Below are 18,923 nucleotides of genomic sequence, written 5' to 3'. Positions count from 1 at the left end.
ATTGCATGTGTATCTTTGTTGTTTCAATGAAAATTTCAGATGTTCAAAAAAGAGAACAAAGATTAAAATCATTTAGATATAGTTTAGTTTAAATTGGTTTATCCATTTTAACACCCTTAATAATACGGAGTCGGAATCCTAAAAAAATCTTTATCCAAAGATTTTGTAAAGTTACTTTTGTATAGTTTAGTTACTTTTGTTCATATAAGAGTTTGTAAAGGGAAGAAAGGAAAGACCCCTAACCCAATATTTCCAGTTATTTGGGTTCAGAGCTCAAAATCATATGATTTCAAAACCCAAAAGAAAAAACAAACAGTGAACAGTCATTCTTTTTACTCAAGACAAATCCCAGTGCAAATAACTATGTGTTCCAAAGATGTATTTTAGATGAGACCAAGATGACAGAAAATCAAACGAGTTGATATAAGAAAAGAAGAAAAAAACAAAATAAAAGAGATCTAAATTGGTACAAACGGATAGCAAGGAAGACATGTATAATTTAAACGAAAACCGGGATCGACTGTGACTCTCAGGATTGCACGGCCAGTTTCTGGAGATGCTCAAAAAAGACTTGCAGGCTCACGTCGTCAGTGAAGATTACATCAGACCCAGCTGACATCTCGTTTGCACTGTTATAAGTCGCTGATGGATTCAGCTTTGCCAATAAAAACCTTGCCTGTGAAAGTGAGTGGTGGTAATGGTTAAAATCAGATGAAATCATCACTATCGAGATGACAAAAAAAAATCAAACAAATGAATGTTATTTGCTAACCTGAGATCCATGTTGATCACACACAACTAATCTCGGGACAGGGAAACGCTCCCGCACTATCATCTGGGAATCCTCTTGGGGAGCTTGCAATAGCTGAGCAAAGGCCTGACAAGAGACATCAGAGATTTAGGAAGCATATAAGACGCAAATATGAAAAGATTACGCAACTAAACAAACAATTACAATTTCTAAGTGAGTGTTACCTCATGTTCAGGCTGCTCATGATAACCCATGTTTCGCCACTGTGCTATGGTCATTCCATGGAAGACAACAACACTAAAATATGCATCTAATAGAAGAATTCTGTCGGCTGCAATAGAAGCCACATCGAGCAAAGCTGGCTGAGGTGGTGAACTGAATGTATATGATGTCAGCGATGGTTGGATCATGACCGTTGCATTCGAAATATTCTCCCTGTTTAACAACATGCGGAAGTATGCAGTTTCATCTGGACTATTGTTAAAGACCTGCCACCGTTCAAACACCACACAAGAATTCACGATTCATTAAGCCTCTATAGGCCAATCACACAACGCAAAGAGAATCATGATTTAAAAAAAAAAAACAAAAACAGTTAAGTTTACCTGGACAAACTGTGACCTCCGCAGGTTAAACATGAATTGAGGGAACAGTGAAAAATATGGATTCAGCGTAAACGATGTTGGGTCATCCTTTCTATAGTCACCGAATTTTGAACACAGACGAATGAGAGTCCGATCTAGCCATCGAGTAGCATCAAATCCCTCCTGAGGTAATACATGACAGATAAATTGTATATGTGAGACACACTGCTGTAAAGATACAAGTAGTAAAAGCTAAATGAAGTACTTCAATAAGACAGAATTGGGTAGCAACTATTACTTGCCAGTTTCACCATGAGCCTAACAGATACACAAATTCTAGTTATAAAGACACGAAAGCTGAATATAATGCAACCAACGGGGTTCATCAACAAAGATGCTACAGGGAAGAAGTCTGAGACGTTTTCTCAGGGAACGATCTTGATTTAGGTTTTTTTTGTTTCTACGGGATCAGTTGTGTGACAACTAAAATGGGCTTGCTTTGGACATATAGATGGATGCTTAACAAAAGGTTCTAGACTCCTAGTAGAAAAATTTGGCTCGGAAGCGAAAATATAGTCATCGAAAGCACAACGCGCCTAACCTCGGTCAACCCAACACATACTAAGCAGATAAATTTGGCCAGGAGATAATGCAATGTACCTCTGTTTCCATTTTAAAGGAAGCTAATCTTGCCATGACAACAGCAGCAGTTTCTTGATCAAAGCCTTGCACAAGTTCCTGAGAATGTATATCGCAACCGTTGCAACAAAATATTAGCTTGCTAGAAAGCTTTAGGATATTAAAACACAACAATACATTTACATGAATGTCACCTAACCCTAAGCCGCAATTATCATCTATTTCGTGATAAGAATAAAATGCAATGAAAATGGCTATCAAGCTGGTACTTGCATCAACATTTGGAAAAGGTCAGAATCATGCAACCACACAATAATTCTAAGATTCACATAAATATGATACTGCAGTGAAGCAGGGAAAAAGGTTAAACATGGGAGGTTCATAGTTAAGAATAATATAAACTAAAGCATTAGGAAGCAGAGTATTTTATACAGTAACAGTATTTAAGGATCCAAGTTCTCCTTAACCAACTAAATTTTCCAATGTAAAGTCCTACTGAAAGCCAAGAGACTAGCGCTTTACAACTAAAAATAATAAAAAGTTAGCTTTTAATAGTTACACTAGTGAACAAATAGGAATTGTTTGCAAGTTGATAAAAATGCTTAACAATACTAATCTAAGGGCATTTACTCAGTGTGGAATAAAATTTGATAGCACAATTGTAGGTCATAGCAAAAAAAAAGACTGAGACTAATAAATCAACCATTGCTTTTGGATAGAAAGTATAAAGTCGTATGTTATGCAGAAAGTAAGAGAATAACGAACCTCTGTGCTCAAAGCAGTATCTACCCACTGTCTGGTTATTGTTGTAACCCTGAGCAATGTTTGACCTTCAGGGTTTTGGTAACTGCAATCCAATCAACAACAGTCAATCCAATGCGAAAAGTAGTAACATAATGCAGAAAGACAAAAGGGTTGCAACAAAAGTTGAAGGAGAACACTTAGACAAACAAAAGCTCTCAGAATACCTTGTAACAAACTGCAAATAAAACTGAGGATTTACAGTTCCAGGAGCATTTGACCCGGTTGAGGATAGATCAAAGAATACAGTCAAGCAAGTACTCTTGTCGAGGCCACATAACTTCCAAGCATTGGTATTCCCCTCTCCAATGACTGTGTCGGCAACACTGGCACCTTTCTGCAAGGCTCAAAAAGAAAAATAACATCAGATACCATTATTCATTTACAAAGCACAAACGAAACATCTTGAAAAAAAAAGAATTCCAAGCACTCAGGATATAACCTTTTCTAATGATGAGCAAGGCCCGATAACCCCTTGAATTTTGATATCTTTTGAGCAATTAATCTCAAGCGTGCCACTGAAAATGAAAGGTTAGTCAGATAAAACAATAAGGATTCAAATATATATTATCGTAGCATAAGAGTAATATATTATGCATAATGTTCCACAAGATAAGATCTTGAATTGCCAACATAATCCTTATCATGCTGCACAAAGAATAGACAAAATTATGGTAAAGTATTGGCACAGATGCAGAGAAGAAACCAACTTAAAGCAGAGGCCAAGAGACTGCTCGCCATCTTCAAACACCCGTTTGAAGGAATCTTTAAATACGGAATGCCCAAAACTTTCAGATAGAACAACAAGGCCACCGGTACTTTCAACTGCAACTTTCATTTCAGCAACCCCAACCTAACTATATCAAAATGCAACAGCAGAGACCGTTATAGTTAGGTATCGAATTATCTGACGAGTGATGATAGCAAAATAAAATAATTTGATAGGTAGAATAACCAAAGCCTTATTGACACTGAAGCTAAGAAGGAAACATGGTATTGAAAATATGATCTTTCAAAAAGTGAAAGACATCAACATAAACAGGAAAGCAGGGATTTCAGACATCTATGTATGACATGGGCATGCATGGCAAAAGTTATCCAGAGATTTTAAAGCAACATTATCGACTTCCAGACGAAAGCGGTGTTATCAAACATCACAGAGAATATCACTTGAGATTTCAAAAGATATGTAAAGGTTTTATTTACAAATGGACGCTCTTTCGTACACATCTATTTAACATCTTCAAAACTAATCAGATGAAAAGAATAGAAACTAGTAATCAAAGTTTGAATAGAACAACTTGAGTACAAGTAAGAGCTTTGACAATTGGTGTGCATCATTAATGTCGACTTCACCTAACAATTTATTAAATCGGAATGCATATTCAAGATGACGACACATAAAATCATAGCTAAAACATACAAAAAAGCGACAAAAACAAAGTTGAGAAATCAGGCGAAAGAAAACTACACATTCATACGTAAAGAACAAATCCAGAGACTAGGCATCACGCAAAATAAAAATCACGACACATTAATACCTGATCAAGTGCGGAAGCGAAAAGGTCTAACACATGACCCTGAGCGACCAGCTGCTTTGCAATACTATCATAAAACTTGACAGCTTTCTTATAGTAAGGGGCAGCATCTTTATCTAGATCTTTGTGAGACCGCACAGGATCTGACAAATCCTTTGAGATAATCTGAAAAAGACAATAGAATGAAACTTTGATCCAGACTATAACAAACTTTCCTCAACGGAATCAACAAGCACTAACCGTTCCAGGGCCCTCAGTACATGGACCTCCGACCAAAGCTACAATTCTAACCCCAGTACCAGGCAAGCAAGCTCCAAGCAGTCCAGCAGCTACACTCAACGCCACACCAGTGCATCGTTGGGGACGATGACCCGGCTGAACAGGCCACTGGTCTGTCTGCAGCTCATCCAAAAGCTACATACAAAAACATCAATCCACGTCACAAACAAATAATCAATTTAATAACCCAAACCAATTGACCGTTTACTTACCAAGTCCAGTGTGTATTCACAATCAGACGCAGGCAGCAAGAACCTGTTGACACCAGCAGCACTCTGGAACCCATTTTGAGCTCCTTTGGGGAAACCAGAAGTGGGAGCTCTTCTCGAAGAAAGCCCCAACTGATCCAAAACCTGATCCTTAGAGACTTCTTTGTTCCCTTTAAAGACAAAGACTTTAGACATCTCCGAGAACCCCAGCTCATGAACATGAGCCTGCGTCCCAAAAGACACAAACCCAACCAAAGCGTTCTCCGGAAGCAACCCGATCGCCTGCTTGAGCGCGGATTTAGCGAATCCAAGCTCCTCCTCGATCATACACGTGTCGAGAACAAAGACGAAGACAGGAGGAGGCGTCTGAGGCGGAGCAGCGGCGGTTCTGGGATCGAATTGACCGGTGGAGGGAGGAAGAGCGTACTCGACGGTGGTGTACTGAGGGTAAAGCTCGCCGGGGAGATTGGTGTCGGAGATCATGTGGTATTGAGGAGGGAAAGGGTTGCGCTGGAAGCAGAAAGGGCAGATCCAGATCTTGGCGGCGAAATCGACGCGGGAGAAGGCGTTGAGGACGGAGACGCAGGTTCGGCATCTGAGGGGGGCGTAAGGGAGGGAAGGGATGTCGGAGTGGCGACGGATCGGGGAGATTGAGGCGGCGAGTGGGACCACGCACTTGCTCGCTTCCACTTTGGTGCGAGGCCAGACGTTCCACGTCATGCGAACTCCGTCCATGCCTTCGGGATCCATGTTCGCCATCTCAGCCATCAGATCGGTGGGAGGAATAATCGAATTGTGGAGAGTTAGGAAGGAACGATTATATCACTGGTGAGGTCTCAAACCCTTTGGGGTAGATCGATGATGGATCTGATGATGTTTATGTTCGGGTTTGGGTCAAAGATTTTTTTCTTTTTATACATCATCATCTAACCGATATAGCTACCAAAATTTGCGAACCGAACAATGATGTTCCTTTCCGAACCAAACCAATTGGTACAGAGAAATTGGCTACTTATACTATTTTGGTCTTTATATCTTTGAGCTTATATTTTGTCTCATTAAACCTTACATTTTAACCCTTAAATTCTGATTTATAAAATACAAAATAATGTAATAGCTAAAATATGTATATAGTTTATGTTTTAAGTTATTAAAATAAAATAAACCTTAATATTTATATAGTTTATGTTTTCATATTTTAAATATATAAATTTTACAAAATAATACTATATTAAATTTTCATTTTAATTTATTATATTTTAAAATTAAAAATTATTAATCGCCATACTTATTGTTTAATTATATTTTTATTTGATTATTATAACATATAGAATATCATTTTCCCTTTTATAATTAAAAAGATATATTAGCTTATAATACTATTTTCCTAACAATAATTAGATTTATTAATTATTTTTAAAATATAAAAAATTTCTAAGATTCAAATATAGTTTTATAATTTTTCTCTGTGGCTATTTAATTTTTATGATTTAGAAAATGATTAGTATATTAAGTTTAAATGTAATGAGTCAGAATTGTTTTCTAATTTGTTTTAGATTCAAATGGACTAACCGAAAATATATAATGCACTTCTAATATTAACTTAGATTTAGATAATAATTTACCCTAGTAAAACGGTTGTAATATATGTGTTTGTAACTTAGGTCAACAAATGCAAATTCTTTTGAATTCAGTTTATATAACAAAGCATGTAAATTATTCTAATGATTGTATTAGTTATTTTATATTTTCTGATTTATATATATTTTTAAAAATATATTTTGATTAGTGTAGAGGCAATTATGTCTGATATTAACCAATTAATATGAAAGTATAAAATGACAAATTTATTTTTATTATATTTTATTTCATCGATGCATAAGAATAAGAATTTTAGGAAATTTTTTTTTCAGAGCAAATTCTCTTTTAGTCATTAATGGTTCCGACGTTCAGCTGGGTTTGCTTCTTCTTTCTTTTTCATGTTGTTTATATTTTTTTTATTCCGCTGCTTGTGTTCTATGTAATTTCTGTCATAAAGAAAAAATTGGTATAAAATTTAACATTTACACCGAAAAAATATAAACTCGACACAATTTAAAAAAAAACTCAAAATTAAAATATTTCAAAAAATTAAAAATATTCAGTTAAGTTGGTAAGAAAAGTAACTATTTCAAATTGGGCTATAAAATAAATTATTAAGCACAAATTTATACACAAATAAAATTTCGAATTTAAGAAATTAAAAATACGTAAGAAAATAGCTTTAGTATAAAATAATATATGACCAAGACCCGTATCTGTATTAGGGGGTTTCGCTCCGTTGGATTCATCTTGCGGCCCTAAAGTCACGACCTCATAATTAATTAAGATAATTAATTAGTGATACATGTGAAGCGTCATCGCTCACAAGATCTGGAGAAATTCAAATTCTCGCTCTAACGGCTCTCTCTCTCTCTTCTCTCTCTCTCTCTCTCTCTTCCTTAGGAGGTTTCTCTGACGCGCCTCGCAGGAGCAGATTCGCTTCTTTCTCCCTTCTTTTCCACGGCGAGATGAAACATTTCATGTCGCCAAGAAACGGTATCTTCCGCGACGGCGGCGGAGAGCCGCCGCACTCTCCAAACCCTAGCACATCGAGATCGAAGCCCCCACGCAAAACCAGATCCGCAAAAGAAAACGCTCCTCCTCCCAATCAAAACTCCTCCACTCCCGACCATAAATCGGCGGCCAAAATGAAGAATCCGTTACCCCCACGCCCACCGCCGTCTAATCCTCTCAAACGGAAGCTCTGTGCAGACGCCGCGGCGGATAATACCGTATCTGGTCTCTCAGACTCCGGCGTCAAGGTTATTTATTAATCCGTTGAAGTTTTTTTTTCTAGTCAAGCTTTAGATATCAAACTGAGCGAACTTTTTTTTGACCAGGTTATAGTTAGAATGAAGCCTCCGAACAAAAGTGAGGAAGAAGATATGATAGTACATAAGATATCCAGTGATTCTCTCGCAATCAGTGGGCAGACTTTCACCTTCGACTCAATCGCTGATTCAGAGTCGACACAGGCAGGATATATATCTGTTGGGATGATTCTTGGTGGTGGCATTAAGCTATGTCTAATTCTTATCTTTTGAACTTTTTTCAGGAACATATGTTTCAGCTAGTGGGAGCACCTCTTGTTGAGAATTGTTTATCTGGGTTTAACAGTTCTGTATTTGCCTATGGACAGGTAGTTTTCGTTTTTTTTTTTTGAGAAGTCTCTTCAGAGTTCCATTTCTGAGATTGTAATTGTGAAACTGTTTCCATCAGACTGGTAGCGGGAAGACATATACCATGTGGGGTCCTGCAAATGGACTGTTGGAAGAGCACCTCAGTGGTGACCAAAGAGGTCTCACCCCACGCGTCTTTGAGCACCTGTTTGCTCGAATCAAAGAGGTGATATGATACATGGTTCTTTTTTTTAATTTGCAGATTTTAGCTGATTACTACGTTCAGAACTATAAGTTGTTTCGTTTTGGTTTTTGCAGGAACAAGTCAAGCATGCAGACAGGCAACTCATTTACCAGTGCCACTGTTCTTTACTCGAGGTTCTTTGACTAGATGCATTGCTTAATTTTTGAGTATGTTTGAAGGTTTCGTTACATAGATTTTGATACATGATGTCATTTTTTTTCTTTTCTGTTGCAGATTTATAACGAGCAGATAACAGATCTACTGGATCCGAGCCGGAAAAATCTGATGGTAAAAAGAACTTTCACCTTTAACTTGACTTATATTCTTAAGAAAAAAGGGTGTCATCGTTTTTCATTCATGTCTCACCAGATTCGAGAAGATGCCAAGTCAGGTGTTTATGTTGTAGGCCTGACTGTGAAAAACGTAGAGAACTTGACAGACGTGTCGCAGCTTCTGGTTAAGGTTTGTTATACTTTTGGGCTTCTCTCTCTCCTGTTTGATTTGCAATATTTCCGAAGTACTTGATCAAGATTGCTGCACTAGAAGTAAACAAGAAACCAGTTTCCGGTCTCATGTCTTTGTACTTCTCTTTAATTTTCAACTTCAAGTAGCTATGTGAAATCTTGTTTTTGTTAGAAAGAGGAGATGGCCACAAATCATATAGAACGTTGCTATTGGGTTCTAACGTTTGTGTTCTGTTAGCGATGTTGTGTAAATCGCATATTACAAAAGGCAATACTTTTTTAGAAAAATAGTTAAGAGAAGTTGCTATTCTTTATTTAAAAGAATATGTCTATGCTCTGAGAAAAAAGTATCTTAGATAGCTATACCTGTGTCTGGAACTGGTGCAGGGATTGGGAAATAGAAGGAGTGGTGCAACGAGTGTGAATGCAGAGAGTTCAAGGTCACATTGTGTCCTTACTTGCGTTGTTGAATCCCGATGCAAGGTAGGCTTTTCGTTTCATGAGGAATCTGTGAAGCTAAGATACTACCTTCTTCTTAAACTTTTGTATAGATTAGTATGATGGAAGAGACATCTGACTTTGTTTGAATGTACTTTCAACAGGATGTAGCAGATGGGATAAGCAGCTTTAAGACGAGCAGAATAAACCTTGTTGATCTGGCTGGTTCGGAACGACAAAAGTTAACTGGTGCGGCAGGAGAACGTCTGAAGGAAGCTGGAAATATCAATCGATCTCTCTCACAGCTAGGGTATGACTCAACAATTAACTTAATTATGTGTGGTTATGTTACATATCGGGTTAATTAAGCATGGAACATTACATTCATTTCTTGATACTAGAATGCACCAGAAAGCTACTTTTTAATGTTAACTGACATTTTGTGATAATGGAACATAGTGTGAAAACTGATGGTCGTAGTGTAGCTTCTGCTATTTTAGTGCCTCCTTGTTTCTGATACTGCGGCAGGCACTAGATATCTAGTTTTGATGACAATGTGCTGACACTTCGGGATAATTTTGAAAAACTGATGGTAGCATGGAGTCCTGTAAATACAGGACGTTTTGCAAAAGTCCAAATTGTCAACTGCATGTTTAATTTACCATACAAATTTATGCAGGAACTTGATAAACATCCTCGCGGAGATTTCTCAATCAGGGAAGCAAAGGCATATACCTTATAGGGATTCCAGGTTGACATTTTTGTTGCAAGATTCTCTTGGTGGGAATGCAAAGTTAGCAGTGGTCTCTGCAATATCTCCGTCACAAAGGTAAAACAGGACCCTCTGTTTCTACTTCAGCAATCATTTATCCTCCATTTACTGTAATATAAAGTATGCACTGACAATTGCAGTTGCAAGAGCGAAACCTTAAGCACTTTGAGATTTGCTCAGCGTGCAAAATCAATACAGAACAAGGCTGTAGTGAATGAAGTGATGCAAGATGATGTCAAAGTCTTACGTGAAGTAATAAGCGAGCTGAGGGTACGCGTTCATATTTCATAAGTTATAAATATGAATGTGAATATGACTTTTACTGGATAAATTGAACAGGATGAACTACAAAGGATGAAGGATGATAGAAATAAACCAACGAATCCAAGTGTAGCTTATTCTACTGCATGGAACGTACGTAGAAGTATGAATGTATTAAGAAGTTTTGGTCTGGGTCATCCAAGGTTCTTGCCTCACGAAGATGATGACGGAGATGTTGAGATGGAAATTGATGAGGCTGCTGTTGATAGACTTTGTGCTCAAGTGGGTTTGCAATCATCTCCAGCTTCCAAGAGGATCAATCATGATGTGAACTCAGTAGAGAGTATACGTTCATCCCTACAAACCCTTAAGGACGAAAGACACAACAATTCGCATCCTAAATCATCTGATGGACAATCTATAGAAAAGCAGTCTCCTGTGGACACAGATGTCGCCATGGAGGATGCTTGTTGCCAATCTGAAAACCATGTACCAGAAACAGTGGTTAATGTGAGAACGGAGACAGAGACCAGCATTGCAGCAGATCAGATCAAGACACCCTTGCTTACATTGGATCAAGGTTCGAATTTGCAGCCTATTTTAGTAAAGGATGCTATTTGCTCTTCACCGAACGAAGCAGAAGATGTGTCATCATTCCCTGACTTGGTTCTGGAAGACGTTACATCTGCAAATGTATTGATAGCTGATGGATTAGATCCACTTGGTCCTTCGCCTATATTAAAATCTCCCACACAGAGCGTCTCTCCTACAATAAGAAATAGCAGGAAAAGCTTGAGGACATCGGAAATGTCAACTGCATCTCAAAAGGATACTGAGGGAGACAATTTAGCAGCGGCGGACCCATCTTTGGCTACATCATCCAAAAAGATGCGTAATTTTCCTAGTGCTTTGTCTACACAGAAGAGCAAAGATTTTCCCGTAGGAACCGAGCATTTAGCAGCTAGCCTCCACAAAGGAATTAAACTCCTCGAGTCATATTGCCAGAGTACAGCTCAAAGACGATCGACATTCAGGTTTTCCTTGAAAGCTCCAGATAGTAAGCCTTCGACCTTTGTAAGTAAGGCTGATGTAGGTGTGCAGACCTTTCCCGAAGCTGATGCTATATCAGAGGAGAATACAAAAGAGTTTCTTTGCAGTAAATGTAAATGCAGAGAAGAATTTGATGATACCCAGCAAATAAATGACATGCCAAATCTTCAGCTAGTACCTGTTGACAACTTAGTGCCTGCTGACAACTCAGAAGTGACAGAAAAACCCAAGAGCCAGGTTCCTAAAGTAAGAACGGTGGCTTCTTTACATTCATATAATGTGTGCCTTCAATTGATGGACGTCTTTACACTTTTCAGGCAGTGGAAAGGGTTCTAGCAGGATCCATCAGGAGGGAAATGGCTTTAGAAGATTTCTGCGCTAAACAAGCCTCTGAGATAACTCAACTTAATCGATTGGTATGGCACTTGATTGTTTTCTATTTTATATTTTAATTTGCCAATGCTCTGCATACCATGAGAAGCCTTATACTGTATCCTTGAACACAAATTGGTCCAAATCGTGAAACAGGTACAACAATACAAACATGAGAGAGAGTGCAACTCCATCATAGGACAAACAAGGGAGGACAAAATCATTCGCCTTGAAGGCCTTATGGACGGCGTTTTACCTAAGGAAGACTTCCTGGATGAAGAGTTTGCTTCTCTCCTACATGAACATAAGGTAATTGTGGGAACTCGTTTTACAGTAAGGCAATTTAACTCCACTCCGAAAGCTTTCTCTGACGTATAATGTTGCAGCTTCTGAAGGATATGTATCAGAATCACCCTGAAGTGTTGCAGACTAAAATTGAGTTGGAAAGAGCGCAAGAAGAGGTCGAGAGTTTCAGGAACTTTTATGGTGACATGGGAGAAAGGGAAGTGCTATTGGAAGAAATACAGGATCTAAAGATGCAGCTACAATGTTACATCGACCCTTCTCTTACATCAGCTCGGAAAACGTGTTCCCTGCTCAAGCTGACATACCAAGCTCCCCAAGTTAACACAATTTCTGAAGCACCGAACGAGGGTCTTGAGAAGGCATTGGAACAGGAAAGACTTCGTTGGACCGAGGCAGAGACGAAATGGATTTCTCTCGCCGAGGAGCTAAGAACTGAGCTTGAAGCCAGCAAGGTGGTGATAAATAAGCAGAAACATGAACTTGATATTGAGAAAAGATGTGCGGAAGAGCTGAAACAAGCGATGCAAATGGCCATGGAAGGGCATGCAAGGATGCTTGAACAGTATGCAGATCTTGAAGAGAAGCATATGCAATTGCTCGCAAGGCATAGGAAGATTCAAGAAGGAATCGATGATGTTAAAAAGTCAGCTGCAAGAGCCGGAGTCAGAGGAGCAGAGTCCAGATTCATAAACGCACTGGCAGCAGAGATTTCAGCATTGAAGGTAGAAAAGGAGAAAGAGAGACAATACTTGAGAGATGAGAATAAAAGTCTCCAGACACAACTTAGAGATACAGCGGAAGCCGTACAAGCAGCTGGAGAGTTACTTGTTCGGCTTAAAGAGGCTGAGGAAGGATTAACAGTTGCACAGGTACGTTTCCGAACATTTTCAGATCATGTTACATAAGACTATGTTCTGCATATCGTTTCAGATATTGGTTACAGATCAAATAAACTATGCGTGTTCTTGTGTCCAACAGAAACGAGCGATGGATGCAGAGTATGAAGCTGCAGACGCATATAAACAGATTGATAAGCTGAAGAGGAAACATGAGAACGAAATCAAGACTCTCGTCCAACAATCTCATATGCACAACAAAGAAAGCTCCTCTGTAAAATGTGATGAAGCCGTGGAACCATCTGCAACTACGAGTGAGCAGCGATGGAGAGATGAGTTTGAGCCGCTGTACGAGAAAGAATCCGAGTTTTCAAAGCTTGTTGCTGAACCCTCTTGGTTCTCGGGTTACGACCGGTGCAACATATAATTCTAATTTGCCACTACCTTTTTTGTATGTGTATAAATTGGATGTCTGATTCTGTGATAAGAGTTGCATTAGCTGACAAACTCATGCCAATTTATATTCAGATAATGGAGTAATTGGTTACCAACTGAATTTAACCGAAATTTAGAATTCTGTGAACGAATTCTGACCTACTTTCTCCCACGACTTGCGCTCATTATATGACCAAAATAACATTGTTACTTATGAATATCCAAGTATCCAAATGACCCGAACTATTAAAGATACTAGATTTTATATTCGTGTTAACACGAGTCTGTACTAATAAATAGTTTATGTTTTATAATAATTGCAAGTTATTTAAATATAAATTTATAATAAACATTTTTGTAAAAATGTATTTAAAATTTTATTTTATGTTATTTATTTATTTGTTTATCAAACTAGCTTGAAGATGTATATTCTGTATCAGTTTGTGAAGTACTACAGGAGGTAGTACATGTGTGTGTCATGAAGATGGGCTGAATTCGTGTTTTGTGATGTCCGTGGGCTTGTTAAGCTTGGAGAAGACGTAATATATTTATCAGAAAGTTTACATTAAAGGTAAATGGTATTACTTGGAGAGGAAAAGGCAAGAAAGTTATTTCCTAAAGAGAAAATGGAAAGTTGCTTAAGTTGCTTTTGAAAGAACTTGTGGAGCAAGTTCTGGTTATCTACATAAGGAGGACGTGCCTCTATGGAAAAAGATGTCTCTGCTAAAAAGAAAGAAGAGTTGAGAGATCGTTTGGTGTGTGCTTGTGTGATCAAGCCTTTGGTGTCATTGTTCTGCGTTAGGTGCTGACGTAGTTGGTGAAGTACTTCCGAGAAATGGGAAGATTGGAGCCTAAACTCAGGGGGAGTTTAGCTCGGGGTTTGGAGGATCCTGATAAACAGAAGTCTAGACTCTAGGGTGAGTTTTAGCTTAGGATTGAGGCTAATCCTAAAGGATTCTTGTAATAGAAAAGATTGGTGTAAGACTTTCCTGTTCTAGTGAATTCGAAAAGCAAAACTCGTGTCTTTTACTTTCTGCACTTTATTTCTCTGCTCTCACTACATTAACAAGTGGTATCAGAGCGGGTCACCTAAGTTACTGGTGTGTGATCTGGGAGAGTGAGAACAGAAACTGGTTCAGGAAGAAGGACATTGTTTCAAGAAGATCTTGAAGATCGATGGAGAAAGCTAAGTTGCCTTTCAAGAAGCGTTTTGCTAGGAATGGATCTTCTATAGAGTTGATGGTTGATGATTACATGAAGGCGAAAGGAACAAGAGGAAGATTTGGTGATTCCCCAAAGGTTCTACAGTGCCTTGAATGCAAAGGTTTTGGGCATGTACAAGCTGAATGTACAAATCTGCAGAAGCGGAAGAAGAAGAATGAATCTGGTACTGATTCAGATGATGGTGAGGAGTTGAAGAACTTGGTGGCGTTCACAACTTTTGTGCCTAGTTCTAAGACGAAATCTGCGACGGGGTCTGCATCAGCGTCTGTGTCAGGGTCTTCATGTGGAGGTGAAGATGATGCTAGAAGTGATGACGATGATGGAGAGTTTGATCTTGGTAAGAATTATGAGAGGCTGTATGAGAATTGGCTCAAGCAGGTTGATGCTAATTCACAGTTTGCTAAGGAGAAAGCCAAGTTAGAAGCTCAAGTTGTTGAAGCACTTAAGTATGCTTCAGAGAAAGAAGAAGAAGCACGACAGGCTGTGGCTAGACTTGCAGAGACTCAGAAGGGTTTGAAGATGCTGAATGGTGGGACGAAACAGCTAGATCATCTTCTCAATATTGGGAAAAGTGATCGATGTGGCCTTGGATATCAAGGAGAATGTTCTACAGTTAAAGGTGTTTTTGTATCAGCAGGAAAAGCTGAGGTGTTAGCTACGTCTACTACAAGACCAGAGGTTAAGGTGTCTGCAAAGAAGACATCTAATGGAAAGACTGCAGTGAAGACTGCAACTGATGTGAAGAACGCGACTGCTACGCATACTGCTACGTAACTGCTACGGCGACTGCTCCAGAGAGAGTTTCTGGATTGAAGAGTGCAGCTCAACGAAAGTGGCGGCCTGTTTGTCATCACTGTGGTGTTATTGGGCACATTAGGCCAAGGTGTTTTAAGTTGCTGAGGGAGAAGAATCAGATGGTGCAAACTTATGGTGCTTATGGTATGAGAAGTCATGGTCCTATATGTTATTCTTGTGGAGTTCAAGGGCATATTGACGTGAGTGTTTCAAGCCAGTTCAAGGAGCTAATCATGGAGGATTTAATCACTATGGAGATGGTGGAATGGGATTTCCTTCTTACTTTGGAGGATATAGATCTTCATATTAGTTTTTGACAATGATGTGACTCATAGGGGGAGATTGAAGACGTGGTCTTTTATCTAGTGGTGATGAGTTCACATGCATAGTCAAAAAGGGGGAGATTGAAGATGTATATTCTGTATCAGTTTGTGAAGTACTACAGGAGGTAGTACATGTGTGTGTCATGAAGATGAGCTGAGTTGGAGTTCGTGTTTTGTGATGTCCGTGGGCTTGGTAAGCTTGGAGAAGACGTAATATATTTATCAGAAAGTTTACATTAAAGGTAAATGGTATTACTTGGAGAGGAAAATGCAAGAGAGTTATTTCCTAAAGAGAAAATGGAAAGTTGCTTAAGTTGCTTTTGAAAGAACTTGTGGAGCAAGTTCTGGTTATCTACATAAGGAGGACGTGCCTCTATGGAGAAAGATGTCTCTGCTAAAAAGAAAGAAGAGTTGAGAGATCGTTTGGTGTGTGCTTGTGTGATCAAGCCTTTGGTGTCATTGTTCTGCGTTAGGTGCTGACGTAGTTGGTGAAGTACTTCCGAGAAGTGGGAAGATTGAAGCCTAAACTCAGGGGGAGTTTAGCTCGGGGTTTGGAGGATCCTGATAAACAAAAGTCTAGACTCTAGGGTGAGTTTTAGTTTAGGATTGAGGCTAATCCTAAAGGATTCTTGTAATAGAAAAGATTGGTGTAAGACTTTCTTGTTCTAGTGAATTTGAAAAGCAAAACTCGTGTCTTTTACTTTCTGCACTTTATTTCTCTGCTCTCACTACATTAACATAGCTGTTTTGCCCGCATGTGCGGGCTTGAACGTCTTCCAAATATATTATTAGTTTATATTTTATTAATTCAAAAACCAGCATAGTAATTTACTATTTATGTTTTCAAAAAAAAAATCAAACATCAAGCTATATATATATATATATATATATATATATATATATATATATTACAAAAACATTTCAGTAAAATATAAATGTTTATAATTGTGTTAATATTTTAAAAGAAAATATTTATATGTTAGAAATATTTTACAAAATATATTTATATAAAATAGTTTTAGTTGGTTAATATTTAATTATAAAGAGTTTATATGTTATTTTATGTCTTTATAATTTAAAAAATGAATTTTAAGATAACAACACAATATATAAGAATTATCTTATTAAAAATTCTAATATTATTAATAAAAAATTGTTTTTAATTATATAATTAATTATATATAAAATTCGTTAAAGGTAATATTCACTTTAACCACTTATTTATTATAAATTGTTTTATATCTTATTTTAAATTTTATAACTAAAAATATTTAAAGGTAACAACAAAATACATAAGAATTATTTTATTAAAAATTATTAATATTAAAAAATAAATATTGATTTTAACCACTTAATTATTATAATTTTTATATCTAATTTTTAAATTTTTAATCGAAAAATATTTTAAGATAAAAACACAGTATATAATAAATATCTTATTTTTAAAAAAGAAATAATATTATTAATAAATTTCTTTTTGATTATATAATTATATATAAAATTCATTAAGGGTATCATCGACTTTGACCATTATAACTTTTAGCCTAAGAGATCAATTGGAAAAATCAATTTTAATTATATAATTAAAGGTAATATTGATTTTAACCACTTATTTATTATAAATTGTTTATATCTTATTTTAATTTTATAATTGAAAAATATTTTAAGATAACAACAAAATACATAACAATTATCTTTACAAAAAAAATTAACAATATTAATAAAAAATCAATATTTATTTTAACAACTTAATTATTATAAATTGTTTTATATCTAATTTTTATGTATTATAATTGAAAACTATGTGTTTTCTTGCACCATGTGCAGTAAAAAATTTTAAAATATTTTTTAACAGATAAATATAAATTATATTTATTTTTTATTAATATTATAAATTTTCGTTTTTCTTATCAATATTTTAATATAAATTTGATTTAACTGAACATTAAAATTAAGATAAAAACAATTTTGTTTATTTTGAATTATATTTAAGAATGTGCATGTATATATTTAAATTATAATCTTAGGTAGATTTTTCTATCTATTTATTTTAATTAAATATATTAAATAAATATGTAAAATTGCATAATTGTCAAAAATTAAAATTAAACAATATTTATAAAATATGTATATATATATTAAAAAACTAATGATTTTACGATTTAATTTGATTTTATGATTTAATTTTTATAATTTTCTAAAAATATGTATATATTTTTGAAATATTTTTAATTTAAATGATATTTCGAAATTTGAAATGCCATAATTGAATATATTTATTTTAATGATAATTTATGAGTTATTAACATATTTTTAAAAAGTCCAAAAATGGAAATCGACAATAAATGTAATATATGAGTTATTACTATATTTTAAAAAGTTTACCAAAAATATAAATTAACATTAAATATGATTGTCTATGTCATATTAATCTATAAGACATGTCATCAATTTTAGTAACCATGTCATATTATTTTGTGAAAATGATTGTAGAAAAGACATGTGGCAAAATCACTTTCTCAAATATAGTATAAGGGATATTTTAAGATAACAACACAATATATAATAATTATTTTATTTTTAAAAATAAATAATATTATTAATAAATTTCGATTTTGATTATATAATTATATATATATATATATATATATAATTCATTAAAGATATCATCGACTTTAACCACTCTAACTTTTAACGTGAGAGCTTGATTCCGAAAATTACTTCGCAAATAATAGTATAGATTATTCCTTCTAAAATAATTAGTTCTTAGCTATTTATTGTTTCTTTTTGAATTGAGTAGCTATTTATTGTTTCAATTGAAAAAAATATAAATTATATTTGTAAATGTATTTATAATGTTTCTAAATTTCTTTTTACTATTATATAAATTTATCGATGCGTAGAAATTGGTAATACACTATTGTAAATATATTTATCATATTTTTTACCTATTATGTTGCTCGCTTAATATAACTGCAAGTGTAGTGTTTTATCATATATTTTATTATTTTATTGTACATTTTTACGAGACACTAAAATTGCCTATCATTATGCTTGATTAATCTAGATAAAATGTATGATTAAAAAATGTCAATACACTGTTGGATTTATATTGTGTATGATAATATGTATGATAAAAGTTATATATAATAATTATACACTTTACCTATCTTTTTATTTGATAAATTTATTAGCATCTCTATACATTATATTATCATATTGATAAATACATATTGAATATTCTTTTTTTTTTTAAATTGTCGTTCATATTTTATAATCTAGTATTGGTATTCTATATAAATTTAATCCAAAATTGATCCAACTTATTAATTAACGTGCATCTTAATACATTTTATTATAAAATTATTTATTATAAAATTATTCTCTAAATATATTTATCCG

The 18,923-nt window shown here is 35.5% G+C and overlaps 3 protein-coding genes across 4 annotated transcripts; 2 read left to right on the top strand and 1 right to left on the bottom strand.

Moving 5' to 3' along the window:
- Positions 1-311: 311 nt before the first annotated feature.
- Positions 312-5,697, bottom strand: LOC108854886 (protein transport protein SEC23 F). Of its 2 annotated transcripts, XM_018628560.2 has the most exons (12): positions 4,805-5,696; positions 4,554-4,727; positions 4,317-4,478; positions 3,486-3,628; positions 3,218-3,293; positions 2,943-3,112; positions 2,740-2,821; positions 1,996-2,073; positions 1,357-1,518; positions 976-1,239; positions 773-877; positions 312-676 (listed from the first exon to the last, which is right to left on the bottom strand). In XM_018628560.2, exons 1-12 carry the CDS (start codon positions 5,567-5,569, stop codon positions 530-532), a joined length of 2,328 nt encoding a protein of 775 aa, XP_018484062.1. In that variant the 5' UTR covers positions 5,570-5,696; the 3' UTR covers positions 312-529. The 2 variants fall into 2 exon arrangements, with proteins under 2 accessions (XP_018484062.1, XP_018484063.1); XM_018628561.2 differs by lacking the exons at positions 312-676; positions 773-877 and having other exon boundaries at positions 1,062-1,120; positions 1,356-1,518; positions 4,805-5,697.
- Positions 5,698-7,194: 1,497 nt separating this feature from the next.
- LOC108855099 (kinesin-like protein KIN-12A) lies at positions 7,195-13,347 on the top strand. Its single transcript, XM_018628813.2, has 16 exons — positions 7,195-7,644; positions 7,723-7,857; positions 7,938-8,021; positions 8,102-8,227; positions 8,320-8,379; positions 8,480-8,533; positions 8,615-8,707; positions 9,097-9,192; positions 9,312-9,457; positions 9,827-9,976; positions 10,060-10,189; positions 10,259-11,476; positions 11,548-11,646; positions 11,759-11,911; positions 11,989-12,777; positions 12,887-13,347. Exons 1-16 carry the CDS (start codon positions 7,351-7,353, stop codon positions 13,169-13,171), a joined length of 3,912 nt encoding a protein of 1,303 aa, XP_018484315.1. The 5' UTR covers positions 7,195-7,350; the 3' UTR covers positions 13,172-13,347.
- A 1,008-nt stretch (positions 13,348-14,355) lies between these two features.
- LOC108851143 (uncharacterized) lies at positions 14,356-15,515 on the top strand. Its single transcript, XM_018624559.1, has 2 exons — positions 14,356-15,173; positions 15,281-15,515. The coding sequence occupies exons 1-2, from the start codon at positions 14,356-14,358 to the stop codon at positions 15,513-15,515; spliced, it is 1,053 nt and encodes a 350-aa protein (XP_018480061.1).
- The last annotated feature ends 3,408 nt before the right edge of the window (positions 15,516-18,923 follow it).

This window comes from Raphanus sativus, chromosome 4 (genome assembly GCF_000801105.2).
Source record: "Raphanus sativus cultivar WK10039 chromosome 4, ASM80110v3, whole genome shotgun sequence".
NCBI classification, from domain to species: domain Eukaryota; kingdom Viridiplantae; phylum Streptophyta; class Magnoliopsida; order Brassicales; family Brassicaceae; genus Raphanus; species Raphanus sativus.
The sequence above is the reverse complement of the archived record's forward strand: the minus strand, read 5'-3'. Positions and strand labels throughout refer to the sequence as shown.